Source organism: Kwoniella shivajii, chromosome 9, assembly GCF_035658355.1.
Source record: "Kwoniella shivajii chromosome 9, complete sequence".
In the NCBI taxonomy this organism is placed as follows: domain Eukaryota; kingdom Fungi; phylum Basidiomycota; class Tremellomycetes; order Tremellales; family Cryptococcaceae; genus Kwoniella; species Kwoniella shivajii.
The window spans coordinates 342,908-361,259 of NC_085916.1; the positions used below are offsets into that span (position 1 = coordinate 342,908).

Below are 18,352 nucleotides of genomic sequence, written 5' to 3' on the forward strand. Positions count from 1 at the left end.
ATGCAGCATTGTACTGATCCTATGGCGTTCAAATTGGGGGGAAACCCTAGAAATCGTCCAAATCCGGTTTGGATAAAGTAGCAGCATTAGGTGAATTGTGAAATGTTGGTCCAGCATATTTCGCATTCAAGTTTGGTGGTGCTGATCCAGGTGCGGGTCCAGTTCCGCTTCCCGTAATACTACCCTTTCTTTCGCCTTGACTTTGGCCTTGGAGTCGGGGAAATTCGCCTGATCCTACTATAGGGAGTAAACTAGTTGACATGTTTCCATTTGCACTTGCGACTCCTTTAGCCGGAGTTTGAGGAGCTCGATGAACGTTATACCCCGTATGGAAAGGGATATGTCCATCGAACGCTGATATGAGTCTCCCATTTCCGCTATTCCCTGTAGGACCGATGGTTGCTGTGGGAACTCCATCTGCCGATGCACGTCTGTTGTGTACCGGCCTAGGAACCAGTGGTGAAGAGACAGCTGGTAAAACAGATTGTTGTTGTTGTTGTTGAAATGGTACACATCGATTTGATTTCTTCTTATCCGATGGAGTAGATTTACTACTCTTCCTAGGTGATGACTCGCTTGAAGGTGGGGCCGATCCTTGCAGTTTTTGTTGCCACTGATCCGAGATTGGTCGTCAGTCGATCATGACCATCACTCCGAGCACAGATTTGCCATCAACTTACCGTCAATTCTTGTCCTCCTGCCACAGGGGGCATATCCCAGACGGCACTTTCATCATCACTCCCAGCTTTCTTACCAGTTTTCTTTTGCTTGAGATTCTTCGTAGCTGGAGGTAGATTGAGACCACCTGCAGGAAGGGATTGGCTCAATGATGATGTGTCGAAAGAATCGAGAGAATCGCTCTCTACCAAAGGGATCTGGGAAGAGGACTGAAATTTCGTGACATTTCTAGGTTTAGTAGCGCCTAATCCGGATTGTTTAGGTTTAGGTTTGAATAGCAAATCTCCATCATTGTCCGACTCTAGATTATCGCCTCTATTGATCATGGAGACCGATTTCAACCCGTTTCTGCCTTTCCTACCCTTACTTTCTTGAGGTAGGTCACCTTCTGAGTTCGCTGCCTTCTCATCACCATTTTGCCCCTGCTTCTGCCTGACATTCCTTCCTCCTTTCTTACTAGGTGCAGGTGAACCATTTATATTTGGTTGTCGTGTTATATCACCTTCATTGTCGGCAATGATATCCTTCTTTGATTTACGGGATTTCGGTTTTTTCCCTAGCGCATTGTCCATATCCTCTTTGGAGAGGTTCAAGACACCTTTTCTTGGAGAAGAAGCTTTAGGTTGAGGAGAAGAAACTCCTAGTAAGTCAAAAAGCATTACTTCGTCTTCTGATGAAGGTTCTTGTTCACCGTCATGATCTAGATGTAAGCCTGATCCCTGCTCAGGTCCAGGTGCACGGTCACTACCATTCGGTACATTTCTCGAATTAGAAGCTTTGTTACCCCTTCTTGGCGTCCGACGTGTCTTGCGTGGTGTTGGAGTAGACGGTTGTTCAGACATGGGTGTGGGTAAAGGAGATGAGTGGAGTATGGGAGATTGTGATTTGTTTGGTATTATAGGATTTGATGATGAGGAGGGTTTACGTGAACTAGTCGGTATATCACCACGAGATGGTGTGCCAGGTCTTGATGATCCAGGTTTAGACGAAGTGCGTTGTAAAGGTAGTGATGTTACAGAAGTATGTGAATGCGAGTGAGTTGGATGAGATGTTGTTCGACTACGAATGGATGATCTCGTTGACATTCTAAGTAGGTATGTATGAGTAAGAGGTCGGTCGTTGTAATTTGGATCAAAAGACAAAGGGCAGAAGAGAGAGTCGTCTGTTGGTGACGACAGGGCAAAAAGGAAAGGATTGTCTGAGTGATTGATTGAATGATGAAGAAAGACTCACTCAGTTCCTATAAACTCGTTATATTCCTTGTTATGCACAGTGAACCCCTGATTTCATTCATGAACAAAAGAAGTTTCGGAACTGCTCCCGAGTAGATATTGTATGTCTAATTTAGAGACAAGGACTGTCGTGCTGATTTAGTTTGTTAGAAACAAAAAGGAACCGTTGTTGCGTATGAAACTGACTAGTCCTAGCGATATGAGAGGTTTGTTGTTCTTTCCAGCCGATGATAGGACACGATATGCCAATGACAAGGGACCGAGGAGTCGAGAGTGACAGAGTAGAAGTATAAGAATGTAGAGATGGTAGATGATGATGATGGTGATGATGAATGAGGCTTGATGAAGATAATAACAAAGGAATGAAAGAAGGTGCAATATAACCAGTGAGCCTGATATCTGACTGTCGGAATCAAATTATAACTTGAGGGGAGATTTGTCTGCCTGATAATTGTTCTCTCTTCTATTCATGTTTTCGGATTGGATCGTATTCAAAAGGAATTCTGATATACCCGGGTGAATTTAGACTTTTTATTTGCAGCTTTACGAGGTAGCTTTCATAACAAACAGCTAACATCCGACAAGATAACTCTTGCTCTTGAGGTTGAGAGTCATCAACATATGATCCGACTAGGTTCATATTCCTGCCCAGGTAGGTCATACCCTTTTGCGCGTATCACATGCAAAATGTAGACTGACCCCGATGGATCATAGCATGCTTCGGCGCATTCGAGCCAAGCTCCATCCTCCTTCCCTCATATCACCTTCATTCCGACTTTATTCTTCCGCCGCTCTGGCTAAAGTGAGAGACAATGACGATGAACATGAACATGAACCATACGGTACAGATTACGGTGCAGGCCCATCACGTATCCCTTATCAATCACACCACTTTACTTCATCCGACTTCCGTCATGTCCAACCTGTTTCTGCACAATCACATCCGCATCCGCCATTCCCCTCGTATATCACCGTTCGACTACTTCGAACTCATTTGGATAAACAAAGCCATGGGAGTTATGCTCAGCTTGATATATTCCTCAGAACCATCTTTCAATATCCTCAAGCTTGGAATTCACCAAAGGGGGGATCACTAATGCAAGATTTCAACACTATGACTCGCCTCGAATTACACGTTTTGATCCATCACTTGATTCGCCATCGCAAAGGAAATTTAGCAGCGGGAATCGCATGCGGAGTATTAAGTGCTACGCCAAGACATAAAAGAAGAAGAGTGTTCTGTTTGAAAACGTTAGATCTGTTATTTCGAGATAGATCAATATATCGTATGGTTTCAGTTGGAAGTTTCACCCCTAAATCCACGTCCTCAGCTCCGTCCAAGATGATGAACCCATCTTTAGAAGATCAAACGACTTGTACTCCAGGCAGAGAATTAAACGTTCTTCTAGATATAATGGATTCACTGCAAGATGTACGATATACAAGACCTTTCAGTTTATACGAATTGATCATTCGACAATGTGTAGCAGAACATTTATTCGATTTAGCAGCTAAAGTTTATGTTGGATTAGTCGAAGAATGGGTCACAGAAGGTAGAGTCGCACACGGTGCTGATCCAGATGACTTTCATCCAGGTGGTGGTCCACCTAGAAAGAACAATACTGAAATAGATCGTAAACAAAAAAGAAAAACACTTTCTGTTTTATTAGGTCATTGGTGGACAGGTGTTAGAACATGGAGATTACCAGGTGAAATCTTGTCACCACATGATAGATTGGACCTATGGCATCCAAAACAATTATCTCTAGGTGAAAAAATGAAAAATTTCCCTTTACCAATAGCCACCTCACCACCTTCGTTAGTACCTCAACCGAAAACGCTATTGTTGAACGCGATCGTAAAATCACTTTTATTGGATCCAAGAACAGCTTCACCCAAAGATTTCGCTAGTTCAATGAGAGCTTTAGCTATTTTAGCTAATACAGTATTATCAAGGACCTTACCGATAGTGGCTTTGGGTCGTTTGCTTCAAGCTTTCAAAACAGCTCCACATAAACCCGATGTCTATCCCGATAACATAAAGACTATCCCTCAAGATAACGCATGGGCGTATACGTCTTTTACTCAGATACACGTCACTCTCATGTCACTTCTTTTCTCCCCTCCAATATCTTCTCATTCTATGCAACTTATAGCGGAAAATCAAGACATCGACCATGATTCAATTGAAGATAGACCAATCGCAGAAGCCATGAACCAATACATGTTACCACCTCTATCCTGGTCATCGTGTATGATCCTCGTACGGTACGCTTTCGAAAACCTACAACGACCATCCCTTTTGAAACGATTCATGGTCTATATGAAACAGTTATTCAACTCAGGTGGGAAGGATCCAGAGGCTTTCAATACTTTGTTAAAGGGTTCCTCCGCTTTACAATTGAACTCACTTGCTTCTCAAGCTGATTTAGCCTTATTCGGTGAACAAACTCATGAGCGACCTTCCCATGCGCCGACACCAAGGAAAGACCGACGATTCTTCTTCTCCTCTCAGAGAATCGAAAAAGGGGAACAACAACAGGCAGATCAAGGGATTAAAGATGATCCAAGGAATATCGAAGATTTCTTAAAAACCGAATTTGAGATCGGTGCGGGTCCGTTACCGAATGAAGAATCCATTGTCAACCTCATCAATCATTTAACGGCTTCGAGTCAATTCCATAGGTTAGAGGATTTAGCGTATATCTTGGAACCATATTTGGATTTCTCAAAATCGATGTCTCCGGAAGAAGTGCAAGTCAGATTACAGAGAAACGATTTGACACCTGGTCAAAGTGGACGTCCAAGATCACAACCTCTAAATCATGGTATATATATCGCTTTGATCCGTGGATTGGAAAAATCTGGTTCGACAGGATTAGCACAAAGAATATTCAATCTGGCACTTCGTTCAGAAAGAGAAATGACCAGGAAATTATTAAAAGTGAATCCAAATGCTATCATACCTAAAGAAGTCAGATTCCCATTAGAAGGATACAGGTTGATGATTGAAGTGTGGAGTAATGAATGTAGAACAATCAAAAGATCAGATAAACAACCTACGTCTAAAGAAGTACCGATAGGCTGGATGGTTCCTAAAGAATATGAAAGATTGCCTAGAGGAGTAGCAGCTGGATATATGACTCTGGTTACTCATCATTTGGCGAAAATATCTCATGACAATAAGAAATTCCCTAAACACTATTATACTAGTCTATTAAGGGCTTGTAGATATAGGTGGAAATTAGCTGAAGATAAACAGTTATATACTGGATTCAAGTCAGAGGTAAAAGAGATTATTCAAGATATTGATCAAGCAGGATTGGAAATCCCAGATGTTCTAATAGCGAAATTACAAGGTAGAAGAGAAGGTGCAACGTTTAGGTGGAATAATCGAAAGCCTATTCGTCAACTTCAGACAGAAGAAGGAAAGTTGTTGGATAGGATGATGGGTGGAAGAGGAATAGAGATTCTCCAAGAGCAGGAGCATGACGTTCCATGGGAAAGTTCGTCTCAATAATCATCATAATAGCATCAGGAATAGCGAAAACATGTAACGGAGTTTATGGTACAGTGTTAGGGCATTAGATAGACTGTTGTAGAATTACATGTATATCATTCTAGTACTGTCCTTTCATATCATTTGCTGGAAAACCGCAAGTCAAAGACTTAGTAATGCTCCTTTCATTTACTCTGATACTGTTCGGACTCCGATTTAGACTGAGCTCAATATCTTGCTAAAGAACCTAAAGAGGGCCTACATTCCCAGCTTCAAGGATTATGAAATCAAGTGACAATACAATCGTCACGGTAGTATACTTCCATCATTCCTATTTACATAAAAGCTTTTGTCCCCAATACAGTGTCTTGTACTTCCGTAGTCTTGGAAACGCCTAAAACACAATGGGTAATCGTCGAAAGTCAGTGAGCACGCGATCTATATCGAATGGTCAAGTCAAATCTGTGAATCCATATTCGAATCCCTCTTCGCTCTCCAATTCGACATCGACATCATCATTAGCAATTAGAAGTCTATCTTCCCTACTGATTGAAAAGCCTTGGATGGAATCAACGTCAAAGCCTGATATAGCCACCGAAGCCTTACTCGCTCGATTCAGAGGTTTGTTCCAAGATGGGACTGACGAGAGGAACATCCTTCGTATGATCAGTGATGGAGATACTCTACTGTATGAAGCTAGTCAAAGACCCAAATTGAAAAATCTTCTGAACGAGATCGAAAATATCGATCTGTCAAAACCAAGATCAAGATTAGGTAGTATGAACACTGGTAGTAAACCTTCAATCTTGGTTACCGAGGATGAAGTCATGACTGTTGGGTCTATAGTACGAGGTATATTACATGGTAGATCTTCAAGTGTGTCTGACCTGGTTGAGAACAGTCTTCCATTAGATGAGCATGGAGGTCTGGATGAATGGAACTGATGAAGCAGCGACCCATCAATTGAGACTTGTGTATTGAGATGATTGAGATGCATTAGTGATATTCAGTAAATCCCCATTCATTCTTGCCATCCGACCAAATTATATAGTATATATTATACATTATATATCCTTTATTAGTTATCACTCAAACTGACACACCAGATTAGATCATTCTACTTATCTACAACATCACCCTCACGATGCGATACCAATTCACCACAACACTCTAACCAAAGTATGAGGACTAAACGCCATGTCTTCTTATACCATGTTGAGTTCAATCCCAATCCAAATTTACTCTCTACTCTCTGAGTACTTCAATAGAGTACAAAGTGATCCTACCATATTGATCTGAACTTTTCTCAAATTCCAATTTCAATTCTGTCAAATAAGGTAATTCGTCATCATCTGATTTTTTCACGATACCTTTTCCATCAGGGTGAGCTTCGACTGCACCTGATTGTGCTTCTTGAGGTGTGATTTCAGTTACTATCGTAGGACCTTTTGAAGCCGCAGGTCCATTTTCGTCTGTGGGCGATAATCCAACTGGAGGAAATGCGATTCTGAGGGAACATTCATAATCAGCTGTGTTCATTTGATACACCGACATCAAGGGGTATCAAAGGTTTTTGATTCGTAATTCGTATAAAAGTGACAGCACGATCGTAAATATGTCAAACCTTGTACTCACTTGAAAACCTGTCTCTTGTTCCTATCTTCAGGGAAGACTTTACCGCCCAACATTAAACCTAAACCTACTGATTTACCTTCAGCGTCTTCTGACCTAGCGACCCATACTGAGATTGCGGTCGAGACGAATCCACCTTGGAAGGTGAGCGCGAAATGAGATGCTTTGATGGGTTGATCGAATGTGAGATGGAGTGATGAAGGGATATTAGACGACCACGGTTGACCTTCGTCGGATGCTGAGGGGTTCAAGAGATGTTTCTTCGATGATCCAGGTGTTGTAGAAGAGACCCTATCAAGTTAGGTATAAAGGAGTATCAGTATTAATCTGAAGATTACCATATACAATTTGACTAGGCCACTGCAGCGATACTCACGAGATCTTGGTCGCTTTGGGATCTAAAACATTACGCAGGGACATCGTGAAGGGTCTATCGTGAAGGATCGGATTGGTTCGATGCAGTAACCAGATGGTAATCGGTTCGAGTCCAGAGTAGCAGTCAATATGTTGACAAATCAAAAATCAAAAATCAAAAAACTCGTGAGATGGGCGAAAAGATGATAAAATATATTTTGACGAGGGGGTTCCTTGGTTTATATATCAAGTCTACGGCAAATGAGATCTTCCTGTTGAACTGGGATGTTATCTGTCTACCAGTCCCGTCATTCCTCCCTTTCCCGATATGACTGCAGCAAAAGGTAATGTTTGGAAGTGATGTATTATATTATCAAACTATGACATCTTCATTATGGCATCTGATTTTACGAGTATCTTTTTTCATTCAGATCGCCTGAATCACCCCCGGAAGTCCCAGGAACACTCACTGTACGGTAGTATTCAGACCCACGTGGCCAGTCGCTTGGTTTTCCCACGGTTGTTCACTCATCGGAATGTACTTGACTTTTTGACTTTTTCGACGTCCCCTTCCTCCATTGGTGGATGAATATGGGGGAAATGGGAGACATGCAATTGAAAGTAATATACATTCAAACACGATAGAGCAGCAGCGTACTCTCACCAGAACACGCAATCATCAACACCTGTATACGTTTGCACCAAAATGTCAAGACCTTCACCATCTTTAATCCGATCAGCATTAGCTCAATCTTCCATCCAGACCTTTCGTCCAAAGTCACATATCCAAATTCGAACACTCCTCAACGCGGCTTCAAGGTCAGGAATCAACACAAACTCAATAGACTACAGGATCCTAGATGGTGTCAACGGCTTTTTGGAAAAAGGGAATTTCGATAGATTGCAAGAATGGCAAGTCGGTTTATGGAATAGATTACAAGGAGAAGTGAATAGTGAGTTTTACCCTCATTGAATTGGTTTTGTATCGTTGGTCAAAATACTATCAAAAGACTTAGACTTGTACATCGGCTATCATACTTCGAAATCTTCTCATCGTTGCAGCTAGAATATTGGATCTGATAGCTGACTTGCTATTTCCATTCGCTTAGACAACCCCGCACTCATCGAAACGAAACAGAAATGGGATAAATACGGTCTTGATATGACTGATCTGATATCAACAACTGCAAGAGATAAGAATCTTACTTTGGCGTATAACTATGCTGCGCTACTACTGAATAATAGTTTTTTCTTGGAGGGACTGGTGAGTACTTATTATTGCCTTTGAAATTCGGTCTTCACATTTGTGTTTTTCTACAACCTGTATAGGATATCGTGGCGTCCGGTAGAATGACTGCTTCATGCAGTTGGAGTGGAAGAGGAATGGTGCTGAGAAGATTTTGACGTTAATTTCATCCTATCCTCAGACCACCGATAACGCCCAAGAAGTTCCAACAGAGTTCAGAGATCTTCAAGAGAAAGTAGAGGCATATGCCGATGGAATCGTGGGCGGAGGGTGGTTATGGGTGAGTGGTTCAGACACAACCTTTCTCGTCGCGAAAGCGGGTCGTATTTCCTTCGTTTCGATTGCATGTTATGTTTCTCAACAAACTGAATGCTGATCTAACCGTTATAGATCGTACGATCTGGAGATTCTTCTTCTGACCTTGATGTGATCCCAACATTTGCATCTGGAACACTTCTCGTTTCATCTCGATCTCAACGTGGAAGAGAATCCACTTTACCTTTATTCGCCGAACCACCTACATCAGGATCGACTGAACCATCCTCCTCATCTACCGAATCAGATTCTTCCTCTTCTACCACCAACGACGTATCGCAAGCTTCAGCACCATTGAATAAACGATCAGGTAGATCACATTCGCACAGGATTCAATATCCCTCACCATTAGCTGTTTTGAACTTGTACGAACACGCGTATTTAGGTCAGAAATATGGTGTTTGGGGTAAACAACAGTATGCCAAAGATTGGTGGAAAAATCTTGATTGGAAAAAAGTTCAAAAGAGAAATTCAGATATCGCCGCTTAAATGTGACAGTGGAACCGAAAATCACACATTTCATCATATATGCATACAACGATTCAAGCCCCTAATTCCTTTTTCTGTAAATGGATGTTTGATCTATTTCACAACGATCGTGTACGCTGCCCATCTAGTTGCTCTGTATACAAAGACATTTCAACGATAGTCCCCATGATCAAGACGAATATAATCCCTTTTCTCTTATATATTTAGCTATATCTTTCCCTGTCATCCGTTCCACTTGTTCCCAATGACGAGTAACGATCGCTTGTCTGACTTTCGTACTACTAATTTCTTCCCGGCCTTCATGACCTGTCCCCAATAATCTCACTTTTCCTTGACTTACCCACTGTCTCACTTTATCTCTATTTAGTATTTCGTCTTCCAACGCTCTATCCGTATCGTCCGCGCCTCTTCTAGCTGAGACCAGATAGGCTCCACTTCCTTCTGGATAAGGAGAAAAGAACTCTTTTATCTTCTCCTCCATCTTGTTCTCGGGATAAAATCTAGGATCGAAGAATCTTACTAAAGTATCTGTACCGACTAAAAAAGTTAAATCTATTCTTCGTTCTTGTAGATGAAGGTTCAAGGAAGATAGATATTCTCTGATGATCGACGCTTTCCCCACGAAAGTAGGTTCATTCACTAATCCAACTGCTACAGCTTCATCGGGATTTGAGTTTGATCTGGTATTCGAAAGTATGGACATCATTTCTACACGTTGTGAAGGCGTCGCATCACTTGACTTTAAGGTTTTCTCTACGTTCCTAGCTGAGAACAGAAGTAGTCTAGCTGTATAGCTTGGAGGAGAGGTAGATGGACCATTTGATGATGATGATGATGATGTCGATGATGAAGAAGAAGAAGTGGGATAATGTGAAGGGAAAGTGGAAAATGCAATTGACTGATGAGCGGTTGTAGGTGGATTAAACGATGAATCTAGAATGGAGATGTGTATTGGTGGAAGTGAAGATGAAGTTTTGGAGCCGTTCGGTTCTTTCTTGGAGATGCAAGGTGATATTGGCCAGCTGGGAGTAGAAGATACCAAAGCGAAAGAACCTGGTGTGGAAGATATACGATGTATCGTTTCTTGAAGAGATGAATTCGAAGTCATTATCGTTCGCATTCCTCTAAGAAGGTCAGGGACCATGAAGTTATCCAAAAGTCCTGCTCGGAGTCCACTACCGCTTCTCGATATCGGTGTCACGCTGCTATCTGAAAGTCTGAGTCGTGTGGATGTCACTGACTATCGAAACCAAGGTTCAGTTAAACCCAACTAATTCAAGTTGACCACCTGCAGCTCTTCGAGGGGTATCGGAAGGTCCGAAATGAACGGAGATGTAGTTTACTCTCCGACGTATGTCAAGATGAAGGGCTTAGTGGTCGGTTGATTGAAATGAGGTTGAGAATCCCCATGATATGCATGACCATCTGTTCGTGAGTGAAAGATGCCAACTATCTAGTGGAACGCAAAGATCACAAATGCAATAACAAAAATCACGAACACACTGGACCCAGTATACCGTACGCGTTTGATTGGATAGATCTCTAGATTTCTTGATCATCGCTTGCACCGCTTATTTTGTTCTCTTCAATCGATGGACCTGTGTTGAATGCCTTTGGATATGTATAGCATGACGCTAAGTATATCATGATACAGCATTAATCGTTCTAGCACGGAGCCATGCTTGGTCTGATTTTATCACATCATGTTTTTCATACGAGTAAGCTTATATATACCTGTATGCATCAAGAACGAGACATCTTGAAAGGATTGATTGCAATGCGATCGCAATTCCAGAGTATCGGCAACGACAACAATCAGAAGTGTCAGTCTTCAGTCATTCACATGGATCAGATTGATTATTCCTCGTGCAACCATAACGCCTCATAGCTCATTCGACGATGATCAACCTCGAGGCTTACCTTTACCGGCTTTGATAGCGATTCCAGTGAGTTTCTTTCCCATCTCCTACATACCCACCTCTCTCGAGCCTTTCTTCCGATCAACACCGAGATATGTGGCCTCAAGGAGAAGCACTTGTACTAAATGACAGCCCTTGCTACTAGGTATTCAGTGTATCGTTTACTATCATAATATCTCTATTGATCTTCCGTTTCGTGAGATATCGAAGCTTTAACAGATCTTTGTAGGTACTTTCGAATCCGTCTCTTCCGTTGATATACATTGTATACTTGGTGCAATGTCATTCTCATTCAACAAAGCTGACACTCGGATCATATGTAGCAAACGACAACCTCCAATCTCACAACAAGATATGATGTCCAGATTTGAGATCGATGCACCTACTTCATCAACTATAACACCTTTCCCCCTCTCACCTCCATCAGCACCTCCACCTGCATCAGCGGCGACACACCTTCACTATCAAACCTCGAATGAACCACTACTTCCGTCGTGGCATGCCCTGCCGTCTACCTCGGACGCAAGAACGTCATCGCATTTCGCACAAGCTCCATCTGACCAAGTGTCTTTACCTCCGCCGTCATATTTTACAGTAGTAGGAGATAGGATATGAATTGGAAACCAACAGGAACCGGTTAAGATATAGGTGCAATAGGCATAGCCTTACTTTGAAATGGATTGACATAATCTTCATGAGATCTTAGGCTATATCCGATAAAGTTGTTTTTGTATATGAGGCATTTTTGGCAGAATGACTTAATTATGATAACTAAAATAGCTTTAATATCAATTCACTTTTGGTCGATCCGACGAGGTCGGGTTAATAGATTCAATCGGCCGTAACGAGCTTTCACAAACGTGCGCTCTCTATTAATTGATTCTGCTATTGGAGTGACTTCCCAGAAACATCTCGGCAGGACCTTTACTTATCCTTTTGTTGTGCCTTTCCTAGAGATATCCACTTGCACAACGCGATCTTCGGTCAAGATGTCCGGAGAAGATCGACCGGGAATGGGAGAGTGGGAATTGAGCATGTAGTGAGGACCGCGGATCTAAGTCAAGGCTGTACATTTCTCGTACCTTTTATTCCGGCATGATATCATGTACGAGTAGTTCTTGGCAAATGCAATTGCGGATAAGACCATTAAGCGGATGATCCACCGTTGATCTCTACGAATAACTTCTTGGACAATCATGTATATATGTATCTTTGAGGGATGAATATGATTATTCATCGCGAAGATAACTGATCGCCATTCAATCTAGCAAGATCATCACACGAGTTGACTATAACCAATTATGATCGTAACCTATCCTTTGAGCCGAAGGATCCCAATTTCTTCTAGCTCATATAATTCTCCTACTGACTCGAATAACCCTTTGAAGATATTCCTTCCTGTGAGCTCCCAAATTCTCATCCATCATGTAATGGCAATTGTGCTTAGATTTACACGACTCCAGATCTTCTTTACGTTCTTTGGAATCGTGTTACTCGTCATAATCATTCAGGTGTGTCGAAGAGCATCATTCCACAATTCATTGTGAGTCAGCTCGCTCCATATCCTCTTCTCGACAGCGCCTGTCTTGTACTATTCTAGCAGAAAAATCCTTTGCTAATTAAGCGATTCTTTCGCAAAATAGTCGATCTGCCCCACCCAGACAAGATATCGAACAACCATATACTAGGCAAACGCCTTTCGAAGTTGATCCACCTACCATTACTCCTTATCCAGCACCCACATCCAGTCCCATTTCTTCCTTCGCTCAGAACCATGGTCAATCTCCAATAATCCAGAATGTCCCAGTGGCATATCATACCACTCCAACTATAAGGGATAATGAAATATCAGTACCGACGTACAACAGGACAAATTCGACTTACGGACAGAGTATGCCTCCCACTTATGATGATGTGATTGGGGGACGATAACACATCTGTTTGATTGAACCAGAATGATAGACCTCACATGAGATCTGACGTTGAAATGTAAAATTACAAGTCGGGATGTGAGAAGATCAAGAAACGTTGTACAATATATATGGGTATAGGTAAGACAACTCCGGTCACACTGTAATAGTAATAAATCAGGTGTATTTGTAATTTGTATTTAGGTAGATCAGTTGTTCTTTTAACATGTAAATATGGGTAAATATTATGAAGCAATGATCATTGAGCAGAAGATTGGTATCTAGTACGCTGCCAAGGTCGTCGGATAAAGCTCGTTGGAGTCCAATCCACTCTTCTTTACAGTAAACTCCTCGTTTGAGAATCCTTTCATTGTCAGTCATAACGCAAGGGTAGAACTAAAAGATACTGACTTAGGACAATCGGAGATAAACAGGTCAAGAGGTTGAAAGTCACATACCACATGGATCCCCGAAGTCATTAAATTCCAGAGCGTCCGGCCATGAGATTCGCCAATCTGTCACCGTTACTCGAATCTCTTGCTATCCTTTTTCTTTCTCCGCTTAACACCATTCGCATCCTTATTCATAGACATGTTTGAGAACGCGGATAAGACCATTCATAAGCGGATTGAAACAAAAGATGATCGTATATCTGGATAATACTATCAGTAACAATGATCTTCCCAAGAAGACTATCCCTTTGTGATGTTTGATATGTACATTTGATGCACTAGTCAAACCAGTTCGTAGCTGCGGTAATCTCGACAATTGATTGATCAGGTATCATTACCGCTTCAATTTCGTAACAAGATGGGAAATAGAACTAGCTCATACGAATCTTCCGGTAAATCCAGTACAAGGGACAAGATCGCCGTTCCCGTAAGCCTGATTTACTAGATTTCCCGTAATCGCTATCTCTGTTTTCGGAATCGTATTGATGATGCCGATGACTGATCAGTTTGTGTTTACGCTCATTGGTGTCGGTATGGTAGTTTCGTCGACTTTTATTGTGTGATAGCGAAACGACAAGATTCGTAAGTTATGCCATCAACTCACGTCTCTTGTTTGGCTGTTTGGTCGTTCACATCTTCTTGCTTTGGCGAACCTGCAAAAGGCTCACTGCTTATTCTTTATCTCTGTGAATGATAGTCACAGATGGGAGACACAAGACACTGAACGTTCAGCTTCAACTGCACAGAATCCTCTTGAAATTGATCGGCCGATCCAGCGTCCTCGACCTGCTCAGCTGACTCCAGTTACACAAAACAATCACCAATCGCACGTCATTCGACACCTCCCAGTCGCTTATCATAATACTCGGTCTATTAAGGATAAGGTCATTTCCGATCCGATGCTCGATAAACCAGATGTAGTCGCTGGACAGTCGTTGCCTCTCACACACGAAGAAGCACTGAAAGTGATGAAAGGCGGCACTAATGATGCATGAATGAGTTTGATTGACTTAGCATACCTTGTCCAGTATGTATCGTCTCGTAAAAGTGCAGTTTAAAACAAATTACAATTTTTTGGTAAACAGTATCTCTAGACAGTACCCAAGCAGATATTGTATCGTGCTTTGAATCTACTACACAGCCGAAGAAGATAGGCATAGAGATGTGAATGTATAGAAAACCCAGATCAATAGCACGAATGCTGCGTCGACCGCCAGGAAGTGGATTCCTATGAAGTCTAGACTCAATGGCGTGACAGGTAATGCAATCCGTTGTCATCCCCCTTTGTTCGGTCTTCTTGTCACCCCTTTCAGCTAAGTCAGTATCAGAACTTGGAATTGCAAAAGTATGCAACCCTCGATAGATTCATGCTAGGTATAAGAAGCTCAATCGAATGATCACACCTTGAATGATTATCCCCGTTTCGTATCATTTACAATACATTCATCCCACAGCTTCATCCCATTCCACAGCTCCACCCCATTCAGCCACAACACACGTTTTCTTCAACGATTCAACCAAATCATCATTTCATATCTATAAGATGAGCTCTGTCGGCCCCAATTCATCAGAAACACTCTGTCCTCCTCAGTCTTTTCCGATCTTATCTGATGATTCTACATCCGCCGTCATATCAAGTCGCATACCTGACGAAAGTCGGGAATCCTTCAACCGAGTGATCAATTCTAAACAGCTTACGTATGAGACAGAAACCGCACTGGACCACTTTAGATATGGGGGTTGGAGTGTGAAGGCAGATAGAATCAGAGGAAATCTAGAGTCAACCATCAAAGAATTGAAACGCTTGTCGAAGGGGAATCTCCCCAGACCTGAATTCAAAGTGGATAGCTCGAAACTGAAGCACAACGCTTCTGTCGTATTTGATTATGTCAGTTCTCGTAAAGCAGAATTCATGGATGCTCTGTCAGCCGATGAACGCTTATTCGAGAGGATGTGCAATAATTCTTGAGATGCGTTGATGCCTCTCTTAGTCAGTTGTTCCAGATTAAGGAGGATGATGACCGTGATGTCAATGATGGTATTGGTAACAATGAGGACAAGGATGACTATGGTAGTAATGCATTTCGATATACCATTTGTACTCTGACCCGTTTTCCACTCTGGACTGGGGCTTCGGTGTGTGGCAATCACCCTTATCGTTCTTTTTGTGTAGTTGGTCTCCTACACATCCTTTCACAAATTTTAGTGTCGGAACTCCGAAAATCGTACAAAGGTCGATTCAAAATATAGTAGATACACTCAGAAATACTGTGAGGAGATATAGTCTACAACCAATCGAACGTTTGTCATCATTATCCTAATATCCCACACCCATTTCATGCTGATTCACCGAACTCACAGCCTCATTGCAACGAGCCATACCGTGCGAACCTCAGAATTATAAACAAATCCAAATTAACATGAGTCTTATCTCCTCGATCACATCTTCTATCTTCAATGTATCATCTGCTTCATCCTCACCTCCTTCCCAGCAGTATAGGATCACCTCCTCAGGCGGTATTATAGTGGCCATACCCAAACTTGATGAAAGCGCAATGGATGATTTACTCAAATCTAATAAGCTTAGTTCCAATTCAGCAATTACATTAACCGGAGCAAGGTACAAAGATCCCAGTGTATTCTTTCCTGAACGAAGAGAAGAAGTGCAATCGACTATTAAGGAACTAAAGTCCCTGTCTATCAAAATCGAAAATAACGAAATCCATCAAAGCGTTGATCAGAGTATTCGATTGGACGCCTCTCAAGTCTCTGGCTATCTCAGTAGAACTTGTGATGAAGCGGACAAGAAAGGTCCTATGGGTCCCTTGTATGAGATTTCGTTTGGTAGAGATGAAGGTAAATAAGCTGATTCCTCAATAAAACGCTTGGCTTGATACCGTTGCACAAAACCGTTGATCCGCGATGATTATATTAATTCAAATGCATCTGGATATACTGTTTTGCCTTGGACCTGTTGTTTGTTGTTATGATATCTACATGCTCGTAATATGTTGAAGGTATCGCGCCAAATATGTATGGCAAGGAGTTTTTTTGAGGATGCGCATTACTCGCTCGGTAATTCTGTTCTACTTGGTTTCTACTTGTCTATTATACATACTTTCAATTCTCGATGGCGTTTCCGGCTAAGTCTTCTTGATGGCTGCTGTGTTTGAAGGATGAGGCAGTAAGGTCTCCAATGCTTTGGCGGTGTTCTCTCTTTCTTCCTTGATTAATTCTGATATAAATTTGTCATCGAAATTTGTACCGTCGCCTGAAGGCTCAATGTATATTTAGTTTGACGTTCTCTTCTCGCTCTGAGAGACCGCAAGGAAGAAGGGGGAGTAGGAGGGAGAAGCGATATGACCGTGTCATGTATCCGAATTTAGGTCAGGGCGATGCCAGGAAGGTCAAAAGGAGTATCCGTGGTTGATGAAGAGATAGGCATTTCACTCACCCATAAGCTGGAACAATATAGCTTCACTAGTAGTCACCACAGCACCTGAATCTCTCATCCTATCCAATGCCAAGGGTATCTCCAATTCGTGACATGCTGAGATGCAATCGGCAAGGATATATACTCTTTTATGGAAACGATCCTCTTCAAGCAGGTCGAGGGCGGTTTGCAGAATACAAACATGGGCCTGTGGACTCATAAATATCAGCGGCGTACTATGTCGAATCTAGCTTGAGCCCGATGGATTATGAAGGCGGAGAGGAAGATGGGAGACTGACCTCTATTCCGACTAAAATGATATTATCGTAATTCTTCAGAAGAGGTCTAACTTCATCTGTGATCATGGAGAACTACGCTTATTGTGTTCAGCTATAATCATTTGACCTTATGACATCTGGTATGGTCGACCATTCCACTCACACAGTCTTTTCCGTATGTCCCCAAAAAATGAGGACCCGTCAATTCACTCCGAATCTCCTTTGCTGTTGGACCTATATGATCACGTCAGCTCACCTTTTAGCGCATACTTTGAGATCGAGGTGTGACAAACTCACCACTTCCGTTTTGTTCAGTCAAAAGTGTTGCCATCTATGTTAACGATAGTGATCAGCCAATGCTTCTGCGTTCTATGCAAGTATTGAGTGCAGCCAGAATGAAATATATTCTTACTTTGAGATGCTAATGCGAGATCAAACCATCGTTAGCAAGAAGCAGGTGCGGGTCATGGAGTATCCAAATACTTACTCTAGAAGCTATGACCATCTTTCTGATGCTCTGAGCCATAAGAGTGAAACCATGTGTACCTTCTCCTACAATAGAGGAAGCGACATAGATTGGCTAAGAACAGCTGTATTGCGTATGAAAGAATTTGACTCACGATACCTCTCATGACAATCGCAAATCATCAATAACGTCCTACGTCGATCTACCTCCCTTGATCGAGTCATTTTGTGCTACTTCTCACGGTAAGATGTAAAGTGGATTGTCGATGAAAGCAAAGAAGGAACAATCCTAATCAAAAGGTGTTTTCATGTTATGACATGTTTAGTTGCATGGAAGTCACGCGATTCCCATTGTTTCAGCTTGATGATCACGATGAAGACTAAAATCATCATCATCATCATCATCGATCCATCGTTCGTGATCCCTTCTCCTCCTCCTCCACACTCCCC

General features: G+C 42.0%; 10 protein-coding genes across 10 annotated transcripts; 6 read left to right on the forward strand and 4 right to left on the reverse strand.

Moving 5' to 3' along the window:
* Positions 1-46: 46 nt before the first annotated feature.
* IL334_006453 (uncharacterized protein) lies at positions 47-1,763 on the reverse strand (the record flags this gene model as incomplete). The annotated part of the gene is made up of 2 exons (XM_062938155.1): positions 47-613; positions 681-1,763. The coding sequence occupies 2 exons, from the start codon at positions 1,761-1,763 to the stop codon at positions 47-49; spliced, it is 1,650 nt and encodes a 549-aa protein (XP_062794206.1).
* Positions 1,764-2,625: 862 nt separating this feature from the next.
* Positions 2,626-5,430, forward strand: IL334_006454 (uncharacterized protein; the record flags this gene model as incomplete). Its single annotated transcript, XM_062938156.1, has 1 exon — positions 2,626-5,430. The coding sequence occupies one exon, from the start codon at positions 2,626-2,628 to the stop codon at positions 5,428-5,430; it is 2,805 nt and encodes a 934-aa protein (XP_062794207.1).
* A 383-nt stretch (positions 5,431-5,813) lies between these two features.
* Positions 5,814-6,353, forward strand: IL334_006455 (uncharacterized protein; the record flags this gene model as incomplete). Its single annotated transcript, XM_062938157.1, has 1 exon — positions 5,814-6,353. The coding sequence occupies one exon, from the start codon at positions 5,814-5,816 to the stop codon at positions 6,351-6,353; it is 540 nt and encodes a 179-aa protein (XP_062794208.1).
* Positions 6,354-6,654: 301 nt separating this feature from the next.
* On the reverse strand, positions 6,655-7,461 carry IL334_006456 (uncharacterized protein; the record flags this gene model as incomplete). Its single annotated transcript, XM_062938158.1, has 3 exons — positions 6,655-6,916; positions 7,045-7,332; positions 7,418-7,461. 3 exons carry the CDS (start codon positions 7,459-7,461, stop codon positions 6,655-6,657), a joined length of 594 nt encoding a protein of 197 aa, XP_062794209.1.
* A 640-nt stretch (positions 7,462-8,101) lies between these two features.
* IL334_006457 (uncharacterized protein) lies at positions 8,102-9,445 on the forward strand (the record flags this gene model as incomplete). The annotated part of the gene is made up of 4 exons (XM_062938159.1): positions 8,102-8,348; positions 8,505-8,659; positions 8,823-8,921; positions 9,032-9,445. The coding sequence occupies 4 exons, from the start codon at positions 8,102-8,104 to the stop codon at positions 9,443-9,445; spliced, it is 915 nt and encodes a 304-aa protein (XP_062794210.1).
* A 169-nt stretch (positions 9,446-9,614) lies between these two features.
* IL334_006458 (uncharacterized protein) lies at positions 9,615-10,553 on the reverse strand (the record flags this gene model as incomplete). Its single annotated transcript, XM_062938160.1, has 1 exon — positions 9,615-10,553. One exon carries the CDS (start codon positions 10,551-10,553, stop codon positions 9,615-9,617), a length of 939 nt encoding a protein of 312 aa, XP_062794211.1.
* A 1,090-nt stretch (positions 10,554-11,643) lies between these two features.
* On the forward strand, positions 11,644-11,979 carry IL334_006459 (uncharacterized protein; the record flags this gene model as incomplete). Its single annotated transcript, XM_062938161.1, has 1 exon — positions 11,644-11,979. The coding sequence occupies one exon, from the start codon at positions 11,644-11,646 to the stop codon at positions 11,977-11,979; it is 336 nt and encodes a 111-aa protein (XP_062794212.1).
* A 686-nt stretch (positions 11,980-12,665) lies between these two features.
* Positions 12,666-13,296, forward strand: IL334_006460 (uncharacterized protein; the record flags this gene model as incomplete). Its single annotated transcript, XM_062938162.1, has 3 exons — positions 12,666-12,764; positions 12,828-12,907; positions 13,008-13,296. 3 exons carry the CDS (start codon positions 12,666-12,668, stop codon positions 13,294-13,296), a joined length of 468 nt encoding a protein of 155 aa, XP_062794213.1.
* A 2,850-nt stretch (positions 13,297-16,146) lies between these two features.
* Positions 16,147-16,590, forward strand: IL334_006461 (uncharacterized protein; the record flags this gene model as incomplete). Its single annotated transcript, XM_062938163.1, has 1 exon — positions 16,147-16,590. One exon carries the CDS (start codon positions 16,147-16,149, stop codon positions 16,588-16,590), a length of 444 nt encoding a protein of 147 aa, XP_062794214.1.
* A 279-nt stretch (positions 16,591-16,869) lies between these two features.
* Positions 16,870-18,127, reverse strand: IL334_006462 (uncharacterized protein; the record flags this gene model as incomplete). The annotated part of the gene is made up of 7 exons (XM_062938164.1): positions 16,870-16,997; positions 17,181-17,367; positions 17,459-17,530; positions 17,601-17,671; positions 17,735-17,768; positions 17,925-17,989; positions 18,058-18,127. 7 exons carry the CDS (start codon positions 18,125-18,127, stop codon positions 16,870-16,872), a joined length of 627 nt encoding a protein of 208 aa, XP_062794215.1.
* Between the last annotated feature and the right edge of the window lie 225 nt (positions 18,128-18,352).